At 40.3% G+C, this 25,538-nt stretch overlaps 1 protein-coding gene across 1 annotated transcript; it reads right to left on the bottom strand.

Moving 5' to 3' along the window:
- Nucleotides 1–4,829: 4,829 nt before the first annotated feature.
- Nucleotides 4,830–25,494, bottom strand: GOT2 (glutamic-oxaloacetic transaminase 2). The gene is made up of 10 exons (XM_007477530.3): nucleotides 24,910–25,494; nucleotides 13,102–13,258; nucleotides 12,228–12,356; nucleotides 10,259–10,318; nucleotides 9,898–10,059; nucleotides 9,526–9,630; nucleotides 8,246–8,396; nucleotides 7,584–7,749; nucleotides 6,509–6,659; nucleotides 4,830–6,054 (listed from the first exon to the last, which is right to left on the bottom strand). The coding sequence occupies exons 1-10, from the start codon at nucleotides 24,993–24,995 to the stop codon at nucleotides 5,932–5,934; spliced, it is 1,290 nt and encodes a 429-aa protein (XP_007477592.1). The 5' UTR covers nucleotides 24,996–25,494; the 3' UTR covers nucleotides 4,830–5,931.
- Nucleotides 25,495–25,538: the final 44 nt, after the last annotated feature.

Here is a 25,538-nt window from a genome sequence, read left to right as displayed (position 1 = left end):
TCAAGCACATGTCACCAGTATTAAGATTTTCTTTAACCTTTTGATTTTGCAGTAATATAAGTTTAAGATACATTTGCTAATGCATGCCCAAAAAGCTAGAGACTATAAAAATGATGCCACTAATTATTTAAAAGAAATTATAGGACTTTGCTTAATGATTCTGATTCCAGGACAAGATATACACAAAAGAGCCATTGCACAGAGCTAAAGAAAAGCCAATCCAGGATGGATTGATGCCCTTCTAGGCCAATACAAAGGTCTTGAACCTAGTGTGAAGTCTCAAGGTTACTGTGTTTAATATGCTAGACATAGGCTTTCCTTGTGTCCACACTCACTCTGAAAATACTCAGACGAGTATCCCCAAAACTTTGGCCCCAATAATCTGGTCCCCTTTTCTGCCTCTCATAGTGTGGTACCTTTCTGTAGTCCTGGCTACTGACTGGGTAAATGCATCACTGCTTAGATCATTTAATTGGGCCCTGATTCAAGGACCTGTTATAGATTTATTTTTCTTTTACTTAGAATTTTTACACATAAGACTTTGATAGTCTATATTTTCATCCAGTATTTTCTTTTTTATTTGGATTTTTCTGATATCTTTTTAATTTCTTCTACCAATTGATTCATATACCTCATCCCTCAGCCATGCATCCCTAAGTGATTTTTCAATCACCCTCTTAATAGGGAAATGTAAAATATCATTATTTAAATTGCAAAGTTTAAATTCCTTTTGAGAAGAATTTTAGGTAAAGAAAGATGCTACCTCTCAATCTAGAAACTGAACTGTTGGAGAAGACACAATGAAGATGCCTCCAGATCACAAGCTACACAAAAATGAACTTTGGGTGTAGTTGATTGAACATTTATTTTTATGTATACTTTCATGCCAGAAAGGGGACTGCCCCCAACTGGCTTTTTGTCAATGCGTCCAGCAGTTATTGGTTTTGTTCTTTTTTTTTCTTTTATCCTCAAATTATTGTAATCTTTAAAATTGATTATGTTTTTATGATCCTTTGGGGAAGTCCTTCTCCTCAGAGGATCAAACAGAGGAATGTAAAAATAGACTCGAATCCAGGGCTTCAATCCCCACAAGTCCTTGCTCCACTTCCCCAGAATGCCCTCTAATCTCACTGAATTCTCACCTGGGCAGAGAACGAGATGGGGTATTTAAACCTGGTTGTGAATAGGCTTGGCCTTTTTTTGGACTTCCTTTTTGGAGTAGATGCGTCTCTTTCATGTGAGGTTATCTTGTCTAGGCCTCTCTGGCCTAGACATGTGCTTTCTTATTCTGTATTTTCTTTAATCCTTAACCTTTAATAAACCTCATAAAAATATAATACTCCTTGCAGAGAGAAACTAAATTTCTACCTGCCTCAGTTTTCCTAAATTTTAATCTTTACAATGCCAAAGAGATCTTCTTAAATAAAGCATAGATTTTTGTCTCACTTGCTTCTCTGCTTCCATAAATTCCAGTGGTTTCCTATCACCTCCAAGATCATATACAAAATACTCTGACATTCAAAGCTTTTCATAACTTAGCCATCTCCTTTCCTTTCCAGCCTTCTTATATTCTACTGCACTTCACATTCTTCAGTCCAGTAACACTAGTCTCCTGGCTGTTCTAAGAATTCTACTCAGCTCTAAAAGGTATTTTAATTTCCTAGCTGTCCCCCATGTCTGGAATGCTCTCTCTCCTCATCTCCTAGCTTCTTTCAAATTCCAATTAAAACTTGTCTTCTATAGGAACCATTCCTCATCCCCTCTTAATGTCAGTGCCTTCCTTCTTTAATTATTTCCTATTTATGTTGCATGTAGCCTGTTTGTATATATTTGTTTGCTTCTTCCTTCCCCATTAAATTGTGAGCTCCTTGAGAACAGGAACTGTCTTTTAACCTTTCTTTGTATTCCCAGCACTCGATGCCATAGCTGGCACACAGGCAATGTTACATATAATGATCTTTAATATCATAGATGTTAGGAGCAACTCCTGGCATGGAATTTTTACTAATGCAGATGGACAACTTTTTTTTTTTAACCATACCTTCTTAAAATTGATACTATTCATTCCAAGGCAGTAGGGGCTAGGCAACCAGGGTTAAGTGACTCATCCAGGGTCACACAATATCTAAGGACACATTTGAACCCAGGATCTCCCATCTCCAGGTCTGGCTCTCTAGCCACACACCTCTTCTTGCCCAAGGTCCCAGAGTCAGGGCATATCAGAGGTTAGAAATGAGTTTTGGTTGGCTCCACATGCCATACTTCCTCTCTTCTTCATTCCTAATCCTTGTTTTAGTATTTCTTGTCTCACAGAGTCCTGACTTTCTCATTGGCTCTTTCTGATGTTCAGGGAGTCCAATTTTTGGATAATGTTTAGCTATTTTTAAAAAATGTGTTTTTGATATTTAATATTAAATTTTTTTTGGGGGGGATAAAGTTTACCTCTTCGACCCAAAATATTCTAAACTATTAGATCTCTTTTTCATTCTTTCCTTTCTAGGTGTCATTTCATCCAACATTCTGTATTTTCTTTGATTTACTTGTTCCAGTGATTCTTGTAGCCCTTGTCAGTCAGATTATATTCCCTCCAGGATCAAACACACAGTGCTGTTTTCCACTAAAAATACTTCACAAGCTAGCCCCAATGTACCTTCTCCGCTTTATTACTTTCCATAAATGCCCACCACCACGGTCCAGACAAACTGGCTCTTCTGTCTAGGACACTTTGTGCCTCTCCCTGGCTGGAATGTATCCTCCTCCCTCCCCTTCATTTCTAAAACTCTATTTTTTTCAAGGCTCAATTCACGTGTCATGCTTCTAAGGGAAGCCTTTCCCCCCCAAGACTACATATTTCCCCCCATCTTCCTAATGTTATGTTGTTAGCTGTTATCTAGTTAGCTGGTGGCTCAGTAGATGGAGTACTGGGCCTGGAGTCAGGGAGGCCCGAGATCAGATTGTACTTGCTATATGACGCTGGACAAGTCACTTTAATCCCTATCCTCATCTGTAAAATGGGGCATTTTACTTTCTAGCTCCCAGGGTTGTTGTGAGGATCAAATGAGAATATTAGTAAAGTGCCTAACAGTGTAAATAAAACACTCAGAAAGCACTTAATGGATGCTTATTCCAGTACAGCTGGGTAGTACAGTGGACAGGGTTCCAGATGTGGAATTTGGAGGACCTGAGCAAAGCTCTGGCCTCAGCCACTTCCTAGCTGTGAGACCCTGGGTAAGTCCTTTAACCTCAGTTGCTTAGCCTTTACTATTCTTCTTGCTTTGGAACTGATCCTCAGAATCAATTCTAAGAAGTTAAAGTTTAAAAAAAAAGAAAGAAAAGGTACCTATCTGCATTAGTCATTAACAAATGTTTATTCCTCTCTGGTCTGGGAGAGTTTTACTTTTGTTTTTATGTCTTTAGCTCGTAGTTGTTACAGAATAGGTTTTGGATAAATGCTCACTTATTGAAGGGTAGGACATGGAAAATTGGGAGACAGAAGGGGTACACATTTCAGATAGAAGGTTTGGGCAAATGCAAGCTAGGAATATCAGAGCTTTGGGAAGATAACCAAAATACTAGGTCTCTGGAGATTGCAAAAGGTCAAGGTCAGCTTGCCAAGGGCCTCTAATGCTGGGCTAAGACGTAGACAGACTTATTCTACAGGCAAAAGAAGAAGGGAAATGACTTGTGCAGAATAGCACTTTTACAAGTATCAATGATATCTGTAACGCTCAGGATTTAAGACACTCATACAGTTTTAAGACCAAAAACATGCCTGTAATAAATAGTAAATGCTCCTGGGAAATGGCAGTGAGTATGATCACTGTTTTTCAGGCAGGGAAGCTAGGGAGTAAATCGCTAAAACTCAGTTGAGTTGGCATTAAGCACTCAGACCTGGCTCTGAGGTTGGTTAACTCCCACAGAAGTTAGAGAAGAAGCATTGGTAAAGCAAAGATTCAGTCTCTGTGAAAAGTGTAACAAGATCAAAATACCATGTAATTCCTTTCAGAAAAAAATGGGCATTAGCCCAAGATGAACACATGCACTTCAAAATAAGGCACTCAGGGTGGTCAAGTTTCTTGCCAAGTTTGGATTGCTGAGAGCCAGTTTTCAGCTGCTCTCCACACAGGCTCTAAAAACACCAAATGACTATTCAGAGAAAGGATGCTAGCTCCTTTGGATGTAACTTTGGCGAGGGAAAGAGGACAGAAAAATTCTCCTGCAGGTTTATTTTCCAAAACATTTTGTCAAGTCAATCCTCATAAAATGAAAACTTTTTAACAACTGAGAGTAACCATTAAGCGGCTTGTAGGCAACAGTAGAGACAAAAATTAAGGTTTTACTTTGCTCCTTGAGTTCAATGTCCTGAGGGATAAGCAGGATCAATGGAGGGTCAAAGGGAAAGAAATCCAAACACTTAAATAACAGACAAAGCCAAGTCTTGTTTCCCTTTGGTTAAGGGCCAAGGTTGGGACACACAGTACCCCCATACAGAATACTGTGCACACAATGGGCAGCAATATTTGCAAAGGAACAATTTGAAAGCAGGGTAGGGAAGCTCCTAAACATTGTTTTTATTTTTTACCCACACCCTAAGACTCTGCTTTATTTTTTCTGACATCCAAAAGGATCCAAAGCAACTTCACTGTTATCTCTGATGGTTAGACTCTGGAGAACCAGCATCTTTGCAAAAGACAATCTGCAGAGTGAGATGGCCCCAGTAATCTCCATTAGCTGTCAGAGGGAGCTAAATAGAGTTAGTTATGGGTCACTGTGATTGATACCACTTCCCACCCCTTCTTCCTCTTCAAAAATAGCCTTACAGACGGTGATCCAATCTACATAATTTTATTGTAACAGAGAAACCAGGCCGCATAAAAGCCTATATGATTACATTGGAGGGTGATCTTTCAAGGTTGAAGTTTGAATTCAGCTAGCAACACAGAGAAACTTACAACCACAGCTCAAAATACTCATCTTCTAGGATTGACTGCCCTATACAGACTCATCATGAGACAGGCTATTTATTGCATACCCACACTGGCTGGGTGATGGCAGAAAGGAGGACGACTAAAAACTTTACAGCGATGCAATCATATTAAAGTGCAGTCATTTTATTGACTTCTCTTCCTCCATCTTTTGCTGAGAACGTTGAAGAGATAACATGATCATTTCTTAAATTACATTTTACTTAATTCTCAAAGTATATGCATCCTGTTCACACATAGAGAGGGGGAGAAACTAGGGCAGATTTGGTTCTTTGGGTCAAAGGGGAGAGGAGAGGAAAATTCTAAAGGTCGTAGGTGTAAAATGAGAGCCACCTTCTTTTTTCTGCTTTTTTTCTGAAGTCAAGAAGGGAAGAAAAGGCCCCACTCTCTCTATGCTGCACAAGTGCAGCATCCATGATTTTAAAAGACAAACTCTTTGTTTCTCTCCAAGGTGACTCCATCAGTTATGGGAGGACAATAAGAAGCAGAGGAGTTAGAACTGGGTAGTTTTCTGTGGAAGCTTTGAGCACCACAGATTTCTGTCACCTTGGCTTAATGATATTTGTCTCCTTGATTAAAGCTCTTGACCAACACTGCAAAGCCAGGAGGTCTAAAACTAGGGGAAGGGGAGAGGGAGAGGAATTTTGGTTTTAGGGTGGGATTTTTGGTTGAGTGACTGTAAACATAAAATGTGTTGGAAAAGTTGTGGAAGATGGGGTTGGGGAGTTTGGGTTAGACCCATAAAGCTCCAAACACTAGTTTCGGATGCCTTTAGCCTACTCACGTGTCTTTTTCTGAGATACTTTCAATGGCTGAGCATTAAGCACTGTGGTTGAAAGAAACTCTCACCACCACTCCTAGCCTCACCATCCCAGTCATCTCTTTGAATTTCAAACAGCAGAGTCTGAAGGTGGGAAGGTCATCTCTGCTCCGTCTCGCCAAGGAGTTATTTGGTTACTTGGTGAATGGCATGGGCAAGGTATCCTACATTGCCCGATGTGACCCCAGCTACAGAAATGCGGCCATCTTTGGTCATATAGATGGAAAATTCCTTGGTCAGCCGTTCTACCTGCAAAGAGAGGAGAATCTAGGCATTTCTTTTTGCTTAAGGGAGACTAATTTCTTACTCAACTAAAATTCAAAGTGCTTTTATGCCTCTCTATCTCACACATAATCTCTCCGTAATCTCTGACATACTATGCTGTTTTAAAAGACAAAGTAAGAAAGACCATATATAATGACCTCAGAGGAGAAAAGGTAAGCTGCATGTAAATAGGTTAAAACCCCCAAATTTAGCATTTAATAGGAAAATTAGGGAGAACTTGGTCTTCTTCCTAACAATCACTGCTTATTAAGTATTGTTACTTTAAGGAAAAAGACTCAAGTCTTTCTGCACCTCTCTGGTGCCTCTCTTCAACCTCGCCCCCTTAACTGAAAAACATCTAAATCTTCGTGAAAATCCCACATGTGATTTTGAAAGAGATTTCTTACTGTGTAATAAGTAGCACAAGCAGCCGACTCACCTGCTCAGGTTTCAGGCCTGTGAAACAGAACATCCCAATCTGGTCAGTGATATGCTGCCAATTATGGGAGGATCCCTCTTTCTTGAGGTTGGAAACCAGCTGGGTCCTCATGCTGATGATCCGATCTGCCATGCCTTTTACCTCTTGCAACCTATAAAAGGGAATCACTGGATTCAGAGGTCAGAGAGATCATGTTCTATTCAGCTCCTTCCTCTCCAGTTTCCTTCTGACAGAAGCCACAGGACTTTTATTCTTATTTTATGTTGACTGCCTCACATTTTGCTGTTTTGTGTGAGAAGGCTACTCTGATTAAGGCAGCTGCAGTCTGAAAGAGCTAGTATAAGAACGAGCTGAAACTGTTCAATGAAGCTGGGGAACCGTTAGTTACTAGTTATGGAAATAGGGCCCTCTTCATTTTAATTTTTTTCTCTGATGAACAGGAAAGGAAGAGTGAATCTATACAACAGTTAACATTTTGCACAAGAAGCTCCTTATTTCTTACCTCGTCTGGGCTCCTTGGGGTCTAGGTCCTTCAAGGAATTTTGAACAGCACAATAAATACACTTTCAGAGAATATTGCTTAGAGCCAGTTACAGATGTTCTCAAAGGGAGAAGTAAAATAAAGTCCCTTGCTATATTTAGTGTGTTGATTTCAACTCTTTCACAGGGGCATTTGGGTTTTCATGTTGGAAGTACACAGAAATGGAATGGGAAGTGTTTTGACTGTTTTGCAGATTTTTATTTCTTCTAAAAAGTCTTGTCACTTGACTATAGGGATCTAGTAAGGGAGTATGGTATGTATCAGAAAGGGTACTGCATTTGTAATCAGAGGACCTTGCTCCTATGGGTCTCAGTTTCCTCATCTCTAAAATGAAGAAGTTAGGACTAAATAACCGCCTGCTAATGGTCTTATGATGACCCCTCTTCCCATAAGGTAATTTTCTAATCTTTTCATGGCAATTTCTGGCCATTTCTAAACTTCACTGGAAACCAAGAAAACACAACCTTGAAGGGGGTAGAAAGGGGGTGGTTGGAGGCACAGGCAAGAGGACAGGAAGTAGCCCTGGACATTTACCATTGGCTCCTCAGATCAGGACTATTCAGGATTGTGGAGGCAATTCGGGCCCCATTGAGAGGAGGGTTGGAATACATGGGACGAATCAGAATTTTCAACTGGGATTCTACTCTTTTGGCTTCATCAGCATCTTTGCAAACCATGGTGAAGGCTCCCACACGTTCACCTGGAAGACAAGGCAGGTTACATATCACCATTTAATGATCTACCCTGCCAGAGTGGACAGTGAATTTGTCCTACAGTGTTTTTTTTTTTTTGGTAAGCAGAAGCACTACAAAATAAGCTTTCTTTGTGTGAAGTCATTTTTTGACCAACATGGGATAAGAGAGATCCAGGCAGAAAAAGAAGCCTGGATGATAACTTCTCACCCTCTTTAGGGATTAGAAATTGCCAGTTTGAAGAACAAAGAGGTAGCTGGTAATCCTTACTAGATACTGGGAAATACATTTTTTGTTCCAATGTTAAAAGGACATGGGGACAATGGCTTAGCTGACAAAATGTCAGTTCATTTCTCTAGATCAAGTTATTTCTTCAAGGTAAAACTTAATATAATAAAAGGGTTAAATCCAATGAATCAAGACCCTATTTGTAGACTGCCTTCCATCCCCAATCCTTCTTGGAACGCAACAGGAAAACCAATCAGGTCAAGTGTCCCTACTTACCATACAAGCCCATGTTCTTGGCATATGACTGACAGAGAGACACATTAATGCCCTGCTCAATGAAGTGGCGAACAGCCCAGGCATCCTTGTTGCCATCTCCACTGGCAAAGCCCTGGTATGCCATGTCAAAAAAGGCAAAGAGTTTCTTTTGCTACAAATGAATTAGGAGAAAAGTTTTAATTAGTTACTTTGAAGATGCCACAGAGAAATCTTATGTGACCAGGTACCTCAAATGGGTACATTTTAAATATTATCTTAGAAAATTAGGGTAAACTGAAAGAAAATGGTCTCAGCATGATCAAGTTCTTAGTTAAGCTACCGGTAATAAGTAAATCAGGTTAACGGCCTCTCTCAATGACCAAAAGACCCTGAAGTAGGGCTCATCAGTCTTAATATAGGTTTGGGGAGTACAGAATTGGGTGGCAGGGGAGGGAGAAAATGCAATTGGTTGTAGGGCAGACAGCATCATTTAAAAGAAAATGGGCTAGCACCTACATGGGGCTGATACCATTCCTCTCTGATAATTAAGGGATGTTAAATTGTTTTATGAGACCTATCCACATGTTGCAGACCCACTTAGTGAAACTCAGTTAGCAGACTCCCCTAATGTCTAGAAAGGTTTGTTAAGGAGATTAAGACCCTCCCAACTTGTAAAGGACAGGCTTATGGAAATATACTAGATCAACCTGAAGACCTTTAAAGATAAGGTATGGTTGATAAGTTGTTTATTTTTTTTTGATAGACCATAGCCTCCTCCTCTTCCCCCAACATCTACTGAAACTAGCAGCACCCTTCCCCCACCAGCTGTGGAACAGAGACAGCACCTGTTCCACATGACAGAACACTGAAACTCTTCGTTCTTTAACCTGACATAAGACGAATGAGTAGCCTGACCGTACCATGCATGAAACATTTCCCTCCTGAAAAACACTTGCCCTCCTCCCGTCACAACCAATGAGTTTAATCCAAGTTGCCTTGTCCCCTGCGCCCCCTTTATCATACTATATCCTTCCCCACTCAATGAGATTCAGCAGCCATCTTTACTGGCATTGGGCTCCCCCTTTCTGGCTTCAAAAAACCTCGAATGTTTTTACTGACTTGCCTTTGGGATGTTACTAAGGTTTTTGCTGGGGTGATTCTCGTGAAAGGGAACCATAGATGAAGAGACCCCACTCTGCCGGCCCTCTAGAGCCCAAAGAAGGTCTATCATCATTCTAATTTCTATCACTCCAAGCAAGTTCAATTTTACACAATTGTGCTATCTGTCCTAGATAACTTACCTTCACCAGAGATGCCATTTCTTTCCACTGCTCAGGACGAGGATCAACTCCTGTGGGGTTGTGGGCACAGGCATGCAGGAGGATTACACTCTGCTCTGGGATTTTCTGCACAGATTAAAAACAGCCATTTACCTAGAGTGAAGGGGCCAACTGTATGAGCTACAAAGGCGCCTAAAATGTACAGAACAGCAGCACCTGGAAGGCAGGGACTTCGCCAATATCTTTGCACTCTTGGGAACTTGAGCCTAGCAGCATTTACTACATAAAGATCTGCTGAAGAGAATGTGATGGGTCAGAGTGCTTGGGGAAGCCCACATCCACTACCCATCACTTTTCACGTGCTTCTTCCTCTCCCCTGAAAGCCACACTTACCGAAATGTCCTCCATAGCTCCAGTGAAGTCAAAGCCACATGTTTTGGGGTCATAATAGCGATAGCCATTCAGCTGCATGCCAGCATCTCTAAAGATGGGGGTGTGATTTCCCCAGGATGGTTTGGGGAGATAAACATCCCGACTAAATTTGAAGAACCGTTGCTAAAAGATATGGTGAGAAATGGGCAAAAAGGGAAACAAAAAGAAAAGAAAAATGTTTACATTACGGTTGTCACTTTATTTGTCTTCTCTGAAAAGGTTACTCTACTAAGGCAAAATTTGTAAAACTCTAACCTAAGGAGAAAAGCAGTATTCTTCATCTGAAAGGGAGTGTTATTAGGTCCAAGAGTTCTCAACTTACCAGAAAACTGGCTCCTACCCTCAATGCTCCAGTTCCAGAAATGGTCTGTACAGTGACATACTAAGAAAGAGACAAAAAAGCCAGTGAGAGGGAGGACCTCTTAGTACAGCACTAATTTAACATGGTTTAAACTGAGCAGAACTGTTAGTACACCATGTGTACCACGTCTCATTTTAGAAGTTGAAATCATGTTCCAAAGTTCTTGGTCAGGCAGTCACTGGGCTAAGCCACATTGCCAGCTCACTTGGCCATGAGATGGGCTGATGGATCAGTATGTCCCAAGCACAAAAGCTTAGCTAATTTCTGAAGGTTCTTAAATTTGTAAAACTTTGAGACTTAAGGAGGCATATAGGGGCAAAAAATTTATCTAGCCTGGAAAAGTCTGATTCCTACACAGAAGGAAATAAGGTATTAAAAAGAGTTAGCCTTTCTTTGGAGTGACAAGTTAACTAGCCTGGTTCCTTCATTAAGCTGTAAGCCATTCCACCACAAGGGCCTTGAATCCATAATATATAAATGGCTAGTTACTATTAAAAAACACCATGAAAAAATGAGAATTTTTTTCCTTTAAAAACAAAACAAACAAAACACTTTCTGTCTTAGTACTCTAAGACAGAAGGGTAAGGGGCTAGGCAAACGGGATCAAGTGACTTGCCTGGAATCACAGAACTACGAAGTATCTGAGATAATTTTTAAACTCAGGTCTTCCTGACTCCAGGTCTGATGCTCAACCCACTGTGCTACCCAGCTTCCCTGAAGCAAATTTTCAATTCAATTTTAATAAATTTAATACATTGAGTTCCTTGAGATTTCCGCCCCCCCCCCCCTCAAAAAACAAAACAAAACAATTAAGAACAGAAATACCCAACCATGAACCTCTATTTGCCTCAGTGAACTTCGGCATGCTGGAATTACAAAATCATCCTTTAGGTCACAAGTTAAGCAAGCAAAGACAAATGCTAAATTCTAAAATCCTAGTGAAATCCTAAGGACACAGTTCCTTGAAGACAGAACAACTGTTCCTCCACTATGAAGGCGGAAAACCTGGCATAGACCAAAATGTGCAAACTGGGGCTCAAAATGTGTACATTCAATATAGATAATTCTGTAATCCATCAACTCAATCGTCCACCTCCCAAAAATCAGTGTTTTTAGTGTTAGGACCCCAGAGTCAAGGAAGACATTCTGGATCTGTGAATTCTAACATACCTGACCTTAGGTCAGACGGCCTTTCAAACAGGACTTGTCTCCTGCCAGTAATTATTTACTTTGGCCTTGTGCACTGCCTTCGTTTACTCTGTTTAGTTTAAACTGCTGCCAAGTCATCGCACTTATCTGGTTGGCCCCTCTTTTATTACCTGACTGTACGTGCCAGGCTTCTGTTAAGTAGGGGCTCTTAGGCTGACTAACTGGTTATGCCTAGTAGGCAAGGTTACTTAAGTTAAAAAATGAAAAAGGAAGGAGAGTGGCTAGCAGAACTTTAAGAAATCTCATCTCTTCCTTCCTTCCTCCATTGGAGAAGGGATAATAAAGGAGGGAGGCAGGCAGATGCTTTCCCTGAGGGACAGTCCAGGCCGCCCTCAAATCCTCTGGAGAAGAAGGGCAGATACAAGAGAAGGTCAACCTTTTCTTCTTCAGCTCCCAGCCTGGCCCAAGAAATGAAGGGTAGGTCTATGTTCCTCAACAGTGTGACAAGTTCCCACCTAGTCCTTCCTTTATTTAGGATTTGGGGGCTGAAAAGCTATTTCTCAAGTACTTTCTACTTAAATATAGGCTGAAAGTAGACACATGAAACAAAATTGACTAACTGGCAAAATGCATTTTTGTTCTTCTCCAGGATTTAACTGACACTACTCTGAAGCTATGATTGCAGCGACACCTGAAGAATCACTGTAGACACTCTTGTGTAAAGGTATAGGAAGGAGGAAAAGAAGCCATGATATTCATGGAAAGTGAAAACTGCACTTACTCGGCCACTTTTTAGCACCTCATTGTTTTCGCCCAGTGCCAACTCTGCTGATGCCTTACAAAATTCAGCCAATCCTGCGATGGGCAGGTATTCTTTGTCCATGTTCTTCCCAGCAATTTGAGCCTCTGCCTGCAATGGAGAAGCATAGAGATGACCGATATTTCCCCTAACCCCAGCTCCCACCCACATCCCCTCCAACATAAAATACACAACATACCAAAAGCTGGGTTTGAACAGGAAAATGTGTCTCTAAGCCTGTAGAAGGTATTGGATGCCTTTCATATCAATAACAAAGAATAGGTGTGGGGGGAGCTCCCTGGTGAGGAAAGGGGTGAGTCTTCTGCAACTTTAGTCTCAAGAGTGGCCTGGAAGGGCAGCTAGGTGGCTCTGTAGATAGAGAGCCAAGTCTGAAAACAGAGGGTCCTGGATTCATATCTGGTCTCAGACACTTCCTAGCTGTGTGACCCTGGATAAGTCACTTAACCCCCATTGCCTAGCTCTTACTGTTCTTCTGCCTTGGAATCAATATACAGTCTTGATTCTGAGATAGAAGGTAAGGGTTAGAAAAAAACAACAAAAACTTGAGTGAAGAGTAACACAGAAGTTTGATTTGTCCAATGTGCCCACAGTACACAAATGTAATCTCTGCTTAGAGACCATTTACCTCAATCTCTTCTTAAAAAAAAAAAAACAACAACAAACAAAAAACCAGAAACCAAAAGGTCCAAAGAGTCTAAATAAAGGACTTTGTCCAAAGTCATACTAATGGCAAAGTTAGAACAAGGGCCCAAATCTTTTGAATTTCATGCAATTCTCTACATCGAAGCTTCCCCTTTTTTATTTATCTCAATCCTGCAGCATATACTATGCTCACCTTACGAACACTTGGAAGAACATAAGGCTTTCCATTATCATCTCGATAGGCTCCAACTCCCAGATTCATCTTCTTGCTATTTGTGTCTCTCTTAAACGCTTCTGTAACCCCCAAAATAGGATCAGGAGGGCCCATCTCCACATGGGTCCACCAGGAGCTAAAAGGAGAAATACAGGAAATCAATTAAGTTATCCACTCTTCCCCAACTTGAGCTGCAGCCAGATGTTAAGAAAAAGAAAAAAAAGAAAACAAAAAAGGCAAAGCTCTCCAAATGAAAAGGCATAATGGAATTCTCTTACAGAAAGGGTTAGTGCATGCATGCTCTTTTGGACTCATGACCACCATTCTGGCAAAATGAACTTTCTAAAGTCCCGAGCATCTAATAAGACATAAAATGTTTCAAGACATAAACCATTTTCCCCAAAAAGGTCATTATTCTGCATCTTTATTATGGGAAATGAGAAAGCTTTTAATACTGGTACATATTTAATACTTTGGTCTTCAATATTTAGTTGTCCTGTTTCCAGGTAACTCTAGATAAAAGAGCCTTATCTAGGCTGGTTCAGCAATTAGACAACAAATGAAACCAAATATTCATTAAATGCCTACTAGAAAAGCATAATTCCAAGTATGCCACCTTACATTCACCACCATTGACCAGTCTATTTAATTGTTCTTTAAAGAAACTTGCTCTAATTTGTTCTCTCAACGGTTCACTCTTCAAATTGCACTACTGTTGAGAATGCTTATCACAGTTAATAACAGTGTTAAATGAGATTATAGGATGTCAAGCTTGTACTCCTGCAATTGGGTACAAATTCTGGATGTGGCAGAAAGAGCACTGGATTTTTAAACCTAGATCTGTTATATATCTGCCCAAACTCATCCAGAAGACCAGTTTCCTTCTCCGGATCTCAGTTTTCACAACTGGGAAATGAGGGATTGGCCTAGATCAGAGGGTTGCCCCAAACATATTAAAATGTAATTGGGAAATGTTACAATACAACATAATGTTAACTTGTGATCTTCTAAATCAGTACACCTTGGAATGGTTCCCTTTCTATTTGAGTTTGACAAGATGGGCTTAAATTATCTCTAAATTCTTTTCCAATTCTAAATTCTTTACTGTCAGATAAAGGTACATCTTTGCTATTCTGGGGTAGATTTATTTAATTTTTGGATTTTCTAGACCATTCCCTTTTCACTTTCATCACTTTTACTACTTGGGTTTTGGACAATTTTACTACTCATACCTCTATCAGAAAGCAGTTCAAGAAAATAGCTGAACAAACCATGGTAAATAAATGTGATGGACTAGCAGTTGTACTGCAAGAAATGATCACGAAGAATGCAATGGAACATAAGATGGCTTATATGTAATGTAGCAAGTATAGTTAAGAGAACAAGACCAATATCAAGTCAAAAAGGGGTAACAAAATTCAGGTAAAAACCAGCAGTTCACAATTGTACCACACCATTAAAATTTAAGGGAATATCTATTGGAGGGCAGGGGGGAGATTGTTTAATAGTAACTACAAAAGTAGAAATACTATATTATCAGTCATAGTCACACTATTTGAAGATTTCAGCAAAAAAGTACTGTTTCCTAAGGGGCTTGTCTTATGCTTCTCTATTGTCTGTAGCACACAGTAGGCATTTAATATCTGCTGAAGCCCCCCCCTCCAACTACCAACAAGTTGTTGATAATAATACTTAAAAATGTACTAGATGCTAGTAGTCTCTGGTACTAAAGAATATAAGTTGTATTCTATATCTGATTTTGTAATTTTTCAATGAAATATCCTACCATCAGAACCAATTCTTTTGAATAAATGTCATGGTTTCCCTGGCTTCCTTCACATTTCAGTTAGAGCCTTTCCCACCAATACCCTCTTAAGGCTAGTGCCTTCCTTCTGCTGATTACCTGTTTATATCTTGTTTGTACATCATTTTTTACATGTTGTCCCATTCATTAGTTTGTGAACTCCTAGAGAACAGGGATTATTTTTTGGCCTTCCTTTATATCTCTTGCCCTTGAAGTGCATGCCACACAGCAGGTGTGTAATAAGAGCTTGTTGACTTGATAACAATAGGGCCCCTTTATATAAAACCATGGATATAAATGAACACCTACTGACCTCATATATGAGTGAGCTGCTCTCTCTTCCTGCTCCATGATCCCCCCCATCCCCATGAAAGTGAAAGCAGAAGAACTGATTTTCAGACCACAGCCAAGAACAGACCTCTGGAGATTTTGCCAGCCATGCCTGGGTAACTGAAACTCCAGAGACTGCAGAGAAGAGGGGACTACTGTACACAAAAGTGATGTTTTCCATCCTCTAATTGTTATTATTAAATGACCACTCCTGATCCTTTTCTTCCATGTCATTTCTAAAACTACCCTGTTCCTCTGTGCTTCCTTCTATTTTGTGTACCTAAAATGTTACAATGATTTTTTTCTGGGCATAAGTATTATTAACTTACCCACCCCTTGACACTCTCTTCCCTCATTAAGTGAGAGTAAGAAAGGTAGTTGTTGAGCTAATTGAAGGCATCCAGTGACCATGTTCAAAGACGCACATGTCTGAATGTTGTCCATTACCACTTTGAAATGGGTGCGCATGAAACTCAGCTGGTCAGTGCTCTCAAATTCTTTAAGTCTTCTAGAGTTGTTTTCTTTAGAGTTTGTGCAAACTGCTCTTGTTCTGCTCCTTTCACTCTGCATCTGTTCTTAACCACCCACGATTTCTTTGATATTATCTTTCACCATTTCTTAAGAGTATAATAATATTCCAGTGACATTCATATACAATTTGTTCAACCACTCCCAAACAGTCTAAGAGAGGATCCAAAGCAACTCTCTATAGAATCTAAATTCTACCCCACCTCAATTACCTCCCTCTTAACTAACATCTCCTCCTGCCCACCATCCCATCTTATTTCTTGGTAGTATTTCTTTTCTTTTTCTTTCTTTCTTAAAAACAAACAACCTCCCCCCTCCCCCAATCCTTACTAGAAGTCTTAGTATCAATTCTAAGACAGAAGAGCAGTAAGAACTAGGCACCTGGGGTTAAATGACTTTTTTGCAATGCTAGGACTGGTACTCTATCTACTGTGCTACCTAGCTGCCCTGAATTTGCTGTATTTCAACACCAAACTAGGTCGCTGTATGCTCATACGATCCCCACACTCCCTCCAGTCCTTCCTTCAAGTCTGTATATTCTTCTGATGAAAATCAATGTTGGATTATGTTATTAGCAATATATCTATGAATCCATTAATTCCCTCAAGCTCCATCCAGCCTTTGAAGGTCAGGTCAGGTAAGGCAATCATTCCCAAGTCCCTAAGCAGGCATCCTTATTCTGTCTATCCAAAACCAAAATGTCATTTCTTAAGTGCCAGAGAGGGATGGGCCAACCTACCTATAGCGAAGCTGTAGATGAATGGGGAAGGGGTTAAGATCGAAGCCCACCTCCTTATTAAATTATCCACCAATTCGGTCTGCTAGGGGAGATTGAAATAATGCACAGTTAATTAGGCTAATCAGAAGGAAGACATATCTCTGTCCATATAAAAAACTGAGACCTCACTAAGGGTCTTTCTGCTCAGATTTGCAAGATTGACGCATCCTAGATTGTGAGCTCCTATGAATGTAAGAGGCTATACTCAGAGAAATGGGCTCAGGGCTCAGCTTAACAATTGATTAAGATTCTCAGCACATACTTCTCCTGACTGCCAATGGTGTGCTTATACTCGGGCCTTCCTTCTTTTTGTTCTTTGTGCATCCATGCGTTTCTTCAACTCTTCTTCCTTTCCCCCTTGTTAAAACCTGAGAATAAAACCCAATCCACCTCCTGGTCCTGTGATTTGATTCCCTCAATTTACTGGGAAAGAGAAGGGCATTTTATTTCTTCTCCCATTACATAACCATATAGATCCCTTAATTATTAAGAAAAACAAAGCCTTTATTATATTGGTTAGTTATATAATTATATAGTTAAACAAAACAAATTCCAACATTGACCGAGTCCAAAATTATGTCTCAATATGCACTCTGAGCCCACTGCCCCAGGTGAGCAGCAGTTTTCATCATGAAGGCCTCATAAATTTGATCTTGAAATTCATATTCGGCTTTGGTTTTGCCATTAGGATTTCTTAAAACTTCTCTAATCACATTATATTGTCCCCCTCTGCCCCCAAGTTATACTGGAGCTTTGCTGATTAAGTTATTTTTGGATGTAATCCCATCTTTTTTCCTTTTTGGAAGTATATCCCAAGATCCCTATCAGTCAGCTACTATTTATTAAGTTTCTACTATATGCCAGGCACTGGACTAGGTGCCTGGGTGGAAGGGGGAGGTAAGAAAGGCAAAAAAACAGGCCCCACTCTCAAGGATCTCAAAGCCTAAGGGAAGAGACAACTTTTATGTATGTCTAAACAAGATCTATATAAGATGATTTGGAAGTTTTCCCACAGAGAAGGCACTAGCATTAAAGAGGATCAGGAAAACTTTTTGTAGATGATGTGACTTTAGCTGAGACTTGAAGCCAGGAAGGGGAAATGGGGTGGTGGTGGTGTGAGCATTCTAGGCATAGGCTTGGAAAATGGTGGGAGTATCTTGTGAAAATAGCAAAGCAACCAGGGTCACTGGATAGTTTTGTGCATGTGTGTGCGCATGCATGTCTAAGAAGACTGGAAAGGTTGGAAGAGGTCAAGACAAAGGCCTTTATAAGCCAAATTTTCATTTGGTCCAGGGGTAACAGGGATTCATGTGATTTTACTATATGGGAATTGGGGGGTAGGGTTTATATGGTTAGATTCTACTTAGAGCAATTTGACCAAAGCTGATGGAAGTAGGGAGGGCATTCTGGCATGGAGAACAAACATCAGGATTCTTCAAGTCTAATTGAGGTAATAAGTTCCTACACTGGGATGGTAGCACTGTCCAGAGAAAAGTGAGCATACAGGAATGGTGTTAGGAAGACAAAAGTGACAAGAGCTGATAACCAATTGGATATGGTGGATGAGATAAAGCAAGAAGTTGAAGATGATAACTAGGCTGTGAGACTGGGAGAATGGCAGTATCCTTGACAGTAATGGGGAAGGTTAGGAAGAAGGGAGGGTTTGGGGGAGAAAGAAAATAAGTTCAGTTTTGGACATGGTGAGCTTAAGAGGTTTATGGGCCACCTAGATTGCAGTGTCTAACAGGCAGTTAGAGATGCAAGATAGGAGATCAGAAGAAAAGTTAGGGCTTGACAGGTACATCTGAGTCATCTAGATAAAGAGATAACTAAAAACATGGGAGCTATTGAGCTCACCAAGTGAAATAGTATAGAGAAAGATAAGAAGGCCCAGGATAGAGCCTTGAGATACTGCCAAACTTAGTGGGGTACCTGGATGAATACCCAGCAAAGGAGACAGAAGGAGAACAGTGACATGAAAACACAGAGGGACAACTTGTTTTCTAGGTCAGTTAAAAACAAATGTATAGAACCAAACATCTAGTTTAGTTGGCATTTTCTTCTATTTTTTTTCCATCTTTTTATTTTGTTTTAATATTTAATACTACTGTTTCACAGTCTTAATTTGTTTCATCTGTTTTAGTTTTGGGGAGTCTATTTGTTGAACAGAGTTACCCTGCCTGCTGCTGTGTTTTAAGGTCCTGTGCCATGGGTTCTTATGACATCAATCTCCCAGGGTGAAACTCTTTGCCCCTTTAGGCTCAGAGCACCCTATCTTCAGAGATCTTAGGAGAGACTATTAGAGAAATCAGATGCCTGGGCCTGATCTAAATGTGGCACCACGATGGCTGGCACTAGCTGGTTGCTACTTGGACCTTCCAATTACCACCCCGAGATGTTCTCAGAGAACCCTCCACATTACCTTTGGATGCAGTATCCCCTGAAATTCTAGTCAATTTGAGAGGACTTGGTAGACATCCTTTCCTATTGTATTTGGGTTTCTAGCTAATTTTTTTTTTGTGTAGTTCTGGGGAGGAAGTAGCTTCTCAATGGATTTCTTCATCATTATTTGCCCTGCTGAGAACTTGAGGGTTTTGCTACAGTCCATGTGGGGTGCTGGGCAGCCTTGCTTAACTCTTGGCAGTCATCTTGGCAGGATGTGCTGAGATGTCATTTTAAGGATCAATAAAAATCAAGTCAATAGAAATTTCAGGTGTTTAATAAATAATACTAGTTTTCATAAAGCTGTTTAATTTCATGTGTCTTAATGGACATTTGGAGGGATTGTACTTATTTTGTGTAAATGAAACTCGAGTATAAAATAGTAAAATTGGTAGACAGGGAATGCCTTAAAAGACATGGGGAAAATAAATCCCTATATCTAGTAAAAGGTCTTAAGGAGTATCTACATCATGTGCTACTGTAGTTAGCAGAGTTTTAAAAAAATGAACACACATTAAGTACTAAGAAACAGCAAGAACAGGTATCTAAAATGAGTTTAAAGAATATTTTCACTACCCTCCCCCAATCAGTTTTCAGAAAGGCTTAAATGATGAGACTAAACACATCACATAGGTACTTGTTCCAATACTATTTATTTTGTATTCACCTTCCTGAGGAAGGAATTAAAGCAGTTTAATATCAAGGAGAAACTAAACTAGATTATGAAAGAAACCTCATTTACTATATTTTACTTTAAAAAAGGGGAGTGAGTTTTTCTACCACACCCAAGAATCATAACTATCTGGTACTGAAAATTTTAATGGCTCAATGTATGGGTTTTGGTCTCGGAAAAAAGACCCAGTCAACCTGATATGGACACTTATTAGCCGTGGGCAACGGCAAGTCACTCAACCCTTCTGGATCTGTTTCTTCATTTGCAAAATGGGGAATCACTGTAATACGTGTCTCACAGGGTTATTGGGAAGATTCAAACAAGATAATACACGTAATTGCTCTACACAACTATTAGGCACTATACAAATGACATAACATAAACTACCTTGTTTTTAATTATTTGGTTCTGTTCCTGGGATACAAAGATGATACTATTCTCCTGAAATAACTCAAGATACATTTCTCCATGAGTTAAAGGTTTTAAAAGAGAAAAAACTTTGTAGCTTAAGAGAGGAAACAAGTCTAAGCATTCTGTTTTGGGGGCAATTTAAATTTAGGAAAGAGTAGGTGGGAGGCCTTCATATAAGGAGCTTTGGGTTGATGAGACCATCTGTGTGGCCCCCATTTCATTGAAAGGGGAAAATTCCACACATAATCAAGTTATTTTAGGTCCTTTAATTCATGTCCTTTAATATTCTGTGAAAATATAAACCTAGGTCATGTGTTTTAGACAAATAAACTGTGTAATATGGAATGATCATCCAAAAGGCAATTAAGTAAAAGGGTTTGCTTTGTTTTATATAATTTTCTTCAATCTTAGGTTTAATGAATGAAATGCTGAAATTTTTAGAAGTTACAGGTACTTAGCAAAAATTTAATTGTTAATTTGTAAGTCAGAATTGTATGTTAAAACTATGCAGAAGAGTGTGGCTAAAAAGATAAAAGAGCCAGTCCTGGATTCATATTTGGCCTCAGACACTTCCTAGTGTGGTCTGGCTAAGTCACTTAATCCCGAATGCCTAGCCCTTACTGCTCTTTTGCCTTGGAACCAATATATAGTACCATTTCAAAGACAGAAGATAGGGGTTAAAAAAAAAAGGGATGTAGAAAGGTGCTCATAAAGATACTCAATGAAGCTTTCCTATCAGATCATCTGGAATGGTATAATATTATCTCATTTATCCAGCTCATAACCAAGAACCAAAAAGGTAAACCAAAAAGGACCTCAGCAGTCACATTACATTTCAGAGGTGTAAGTATACTAGGCAGTAACAATAAGGAGAAGTGAGGACTCTGACTGACAGCCAAGAAGGAAAAATCAATTACCAAGCTAAGTCAAAAAGTACAATAATCTGGGACTATTCAAGAAAGGGGCAAACAGCCCTTATTGACCTCAGTAAGTCTCTAATGCTATCACTGTATTATGTACAGCACATTAAAACTCAGGTTTCCTGATTTCTATTCAGGTAAAGTGAAGTTTAATGTGTCTGTTGAATGTTAAGAGTAACTAACATGCATAATGATAACCCTGAGGCACTAAAGATCAAATTATATACTTTAAATGAAACATGCTATGAAAGTATATAATCTATTTTTAAGAAGATCCTATCCAAAATGGTCAAAATAAGTTTTACTGTTTCAAAGCAGTTAACATTCAAATACTTGGAAAGCTTGGCTCCCTAGAGATATCAAGGTGGTTTAGTGTATAACATTCAGGACTTTGAGTTGGGAAGATCTGAATTCAAATTCGACCTCAAATACTCATTGTGTGACCCTGGGCAAGTCACTAAATCTGTCTGCCTCAGTTTTCTCAACTGCTCCAGGGTTATTGGATTAAGTGAGATATTTATTAGGCACCTGGCACATAGTTGGTCAGCACTTCATGCTTCCTTTCCTTTCTTGTCCCAAAGATGAGTCTCACAGTGTTTGAGTAGATGGCTAAAGAACAATATTAAACAAAGACTTGCAGAGATCAATTCTATCCTAGATTGTGAATGTTGAATGTGAACTAGTAGCACTTTGAGAACTTGCATTTGGATTTCAGAGTAGCTCTGCCAAAGAGAAGGCAATCTAAGTGTTATATTCAAATACCCTGTTGATTTACCCTCTAGTTATCACACCATACCTACAGCTAGAGCTACTGTCTCCAGTTTTTGTTGATGATTTTAGATTGGCAGGGGACAACTGAGAAATTTTTAGTGAATGGCTCCCTATCTAATCTGACCTCACTTTCTAGGAACTCATATTTTAGAATGTTTACTGACAGCATTTACTAATGTTTAAACCAGTACTAAACAGAGTATCTTGAACATAGGAAGCATCCCCTAGATATTTATGGAATGAAATGTCTTTATATTTTTGTACCAATAAAGTTTTCCTTTAACATAAATCCAGATTTACTTGTCAAAGTAGAGTTCAGTTTTGGCACACAGATACTGAGTTGGGTTATTTTGTTGTTTAAAAAAAATTAGAATGGAAAAAAAGTTAAAAATTTTCATACTAAAATTCAAATATGAAAATAAACCTACCTTAGTTTTTGTCATGAAACTATCTTTGTACTCTTCCCCTACAACATATTATCTAGATCCCCCTCCAATTATTTTACCTTCTGCAGAGAACTGCTTCTGAAAAAGCCCATGTCTATATCCACAGACTCACTCTACCGAATGTCAAAGTTCCTAATTTTTCTCTAAGCACCAAGTTGTTTTTATTTCTCTTCAGTGGATTTCATGGAATCCATGAGAAATAGCTGAAAATGAGAAAGACACATGGATAGGCAAACTATTTGGCTCCTCTGGGCCCATTTCCTCATCCCCCACATTAAAGAGTGAAGGTTCCTCCAGGATTCTGTTCTATCACACTCATTCTAACAGAATAGAAAAATGTAGTTGCTAGCTTTCAGGAAATTACATCTAGATGAAAGTAACTACTAAAAAAAAATTACAAATAATTTGGCCATTGGATGGGGACACATTCATTATCAGTGCATCAATAAAAGCAATTTATATTTGAAAGTTTGATGAAAGACCTTATCATTCTCCAATCCTTTGTCAATTTTGTTTTTCCTGTTTTGTAAGAACAAGCTAAAAGGAGACTTCAGTGTCTCACAAAGAATTTTCAGTTTTCCCTATCAGTAATTCTTGCTTTTGTTCACATAGCTAGTATCAAAAGAAATTACTTAGGTAGTTTTATTACTGAGGCATGCAAGTTTTTCCTCTTATAATACATCTCATATTAATCATTCCTTCCCCAAATTTGCTTAGGAACATTTTTCCAGTCCCTGAAATATAAGGTTCAGGAACACTTCTTTTTATTGAGTGTTGCAGATACTGCAGTTTTTACAAATTGAGAGGTTTGTGGCAATCCTGGGTTGAGTGAGCCTTTTGCACCATTTCCCCAAAAAACACGTGCTCACCGTATGTCTTTGTGTCACATTTGGTAATTCTTACATTTCAAACTTTTTCATTATTATTGTATTTGTTATAGTGATCTGTGATCAATAATTTTTTATGTTAGCATGTAATTGTTTTGGGGCACCATGAACCAAGCGCCCATGTATGACAATGAACTTAATCACAAATGATATGTGTTCTGACTGCTCCATTGACCAGCAATTTTCCATCTCTCTCCCAGAAGGCCAGCAGATGACACCAAAAAAGTTTATAACTCAGAAGAGTATAATTAACCCCAAAATAACAAGGTACCCACCTTCTTTGGTATGAAGGACCAAAAAATTTTACTTTGATTTTTCATATGGGGGGAGGGGGGGGTGAGGTGGGGACTGTCACGTCCCTAATCCTCAGCTACGGAAGGGATAGCTGTAGTTAACCCACAATGGTTTCTAAGTGTCAGGTGAAAGGAAAAGCCAATTAATGCAGCTAACTTTATTGTTGTCTTTTTGTAAGGAATTGCCATAACCACCCTGACCAGTCAGCAGCCATCAACCTGAAGGCAAGACTCTCCATAAGCAAAAAGATATTTGCATTTTCCCCACAGTGGTCAGGAACCCAAATATCTCCCAGGTATGCATGTATCCACATTTAAAGAACACACTTAAAAACAATAACAAATAAAACAAAAACCTCTTACCTTCTGTCTTATTATCAATTGTAAGACAGAAGATTGGGCAAGGGTTAGGCAACTAGGGTTAGTTAAACAACTTGCCCAGGGTCATACAGCTGGGAAGTATCTAAGGCCAGATTTGAAACAACATGCTTTGAATACAGACCAAGAGAAACAAAAACCCATAGAAAGGAAATCTGTGTGTGTGGAACCTCTCAAGAACTTCAGTTAGAATGGCTCAAATATATTTTTAAAAAACCCTTACCTTTCATCCTAGAACCAATATTGGTTCCAAGGCATAAGATTAGGGCTAGGTAATGGGGGCAAAGTGACTTTTACAGAGTCACACAGCTAGGAAATGTCTGAGGTCACATATGAATGCACGACCTCCCGTTTTAAATAGTGTTCTTGAGTCTGTTAATTTGTTTCTTTAAAAATATATTTTGATTTTTTGGCTTCCTTCATAAACCTACGTAATTTAACTTACGGATTTTGTTTTTTTTAAAACCTTACGTATTTAAAAAATATTACTGAGGCTTTGCCCCAAAAAAGGTCTGCAACGTAAAAAAAGGTTAAGTTCTGTCCAGAAGGCTGGATATCTCTGTCCCGAGGGCCGAAGGCTTAGTTAACCCCATCCACCGGGAAAAGCTAATCCATCGATTTAAGCAGCAGTGGTCAAAGACCCTGGACATTCTTAAGAAATGAAGCCCTGCTCTCTGTGGGGCATCATATTAGAACCGAAAACGTGTCGGTATTCTTCCGGCTCCTGGACCTCTCTGAAAAGCAACACAAGACCAGGATTCCCGGGCCGGAGGTCTAGAGGAAGGAGTACCCTTCGCATTCAAGCCCCGGGGCCAGAGGGCCTCCACAGGCCGCTAAGCTATAAAGCTTCTTCCTTCGGAGGATTAAGCGGCGCTCTGGACAGCGTGGACGGTTACATTCAGTACAAGGATGCCGGCCTCCGCCGAGGGCACCTTCAAGGGCACGCGCACCTCAGCGCCGGGAGTCCCGCCCCCTCGGCCCGCTGGAGCCAATCAGAGAGCCGCGGGCGTGCCCTTCACGCCCCGGCCAGGCCCGAAGTCCTCATGGCCTCCGGGAGCTGCGGAAGGACAAAATTGCTCATCCATGGGGGAATCCTACGCGCCCTCCGAGGCTGGGGGTTCCTTACCTGGCTCTAGAGGCAGCGGCGGCGCCGAGGCCTGGGTGGAAGGTGGCGGCTCCGGAGAGCAGGCGGCAGGACTGCAGCAGCGCCATGGCGGGCGAAGAGACAAGAGAAGTGAACGGCTACGAACGTACGCGAGTGCACAGAGCCTCCTCTGCCGGTCAGCTGAAGGTAAAGAGAAAGCCCGCCCCCGGATCGTCGCGTAAAGCTCCGCCCCGGAAGCGCCGCTCCGGCGCAGTAGCACCCCCTGCTCTCCAGGAGGACCGTATGCAGGCCGACGTGCAGGGACTAAGCAATTCTGCGCATGCTCCAGCGCCCCCTGCAGGCCTCCTGTAGGCTCTGCTCTCCTCTTGCTGTCCTGGAAAGGTTCATGATTTCAGGATATTCCCTTCTGCTGCGCGAACTACACTATCATGGTCTGACCGCGTCTTCAGTCCTGCACTGCCCTTCCATTGCCATCGTGCATGGCCATCGTGCATGACCAGCGTGGGTCAACCAAAGTGCCTTCCTCCGTTTTTTCTTCCTGGTTGCCAGGGGAACGCCTGAACCATCCATCAGTTAGCTCCCCCCCTTGCACGTGACCAGCCCATCTTCTCTTTGCAATCCTGTCACTGATAACAGTTGTATTTCTATGG

This window comes from Monodelphis domestica, chromosome 1, assembly GCF_027887165.1.
Source record: "Monodelphis domestica isolate mMonDom1 chromosome 1, mMonDom1.pri, whole genome shotgun sequence".
NCBI classification, from domain to species: Eukaryota; Metazoa; Chordata; class Mammalia; order Didelphimorphia; family Didelphidae; genus Monodelphis; species Monodelphis domestica.
This window is presented reverse-complemented; position numbering and strand designations above follow the sequence as displayed.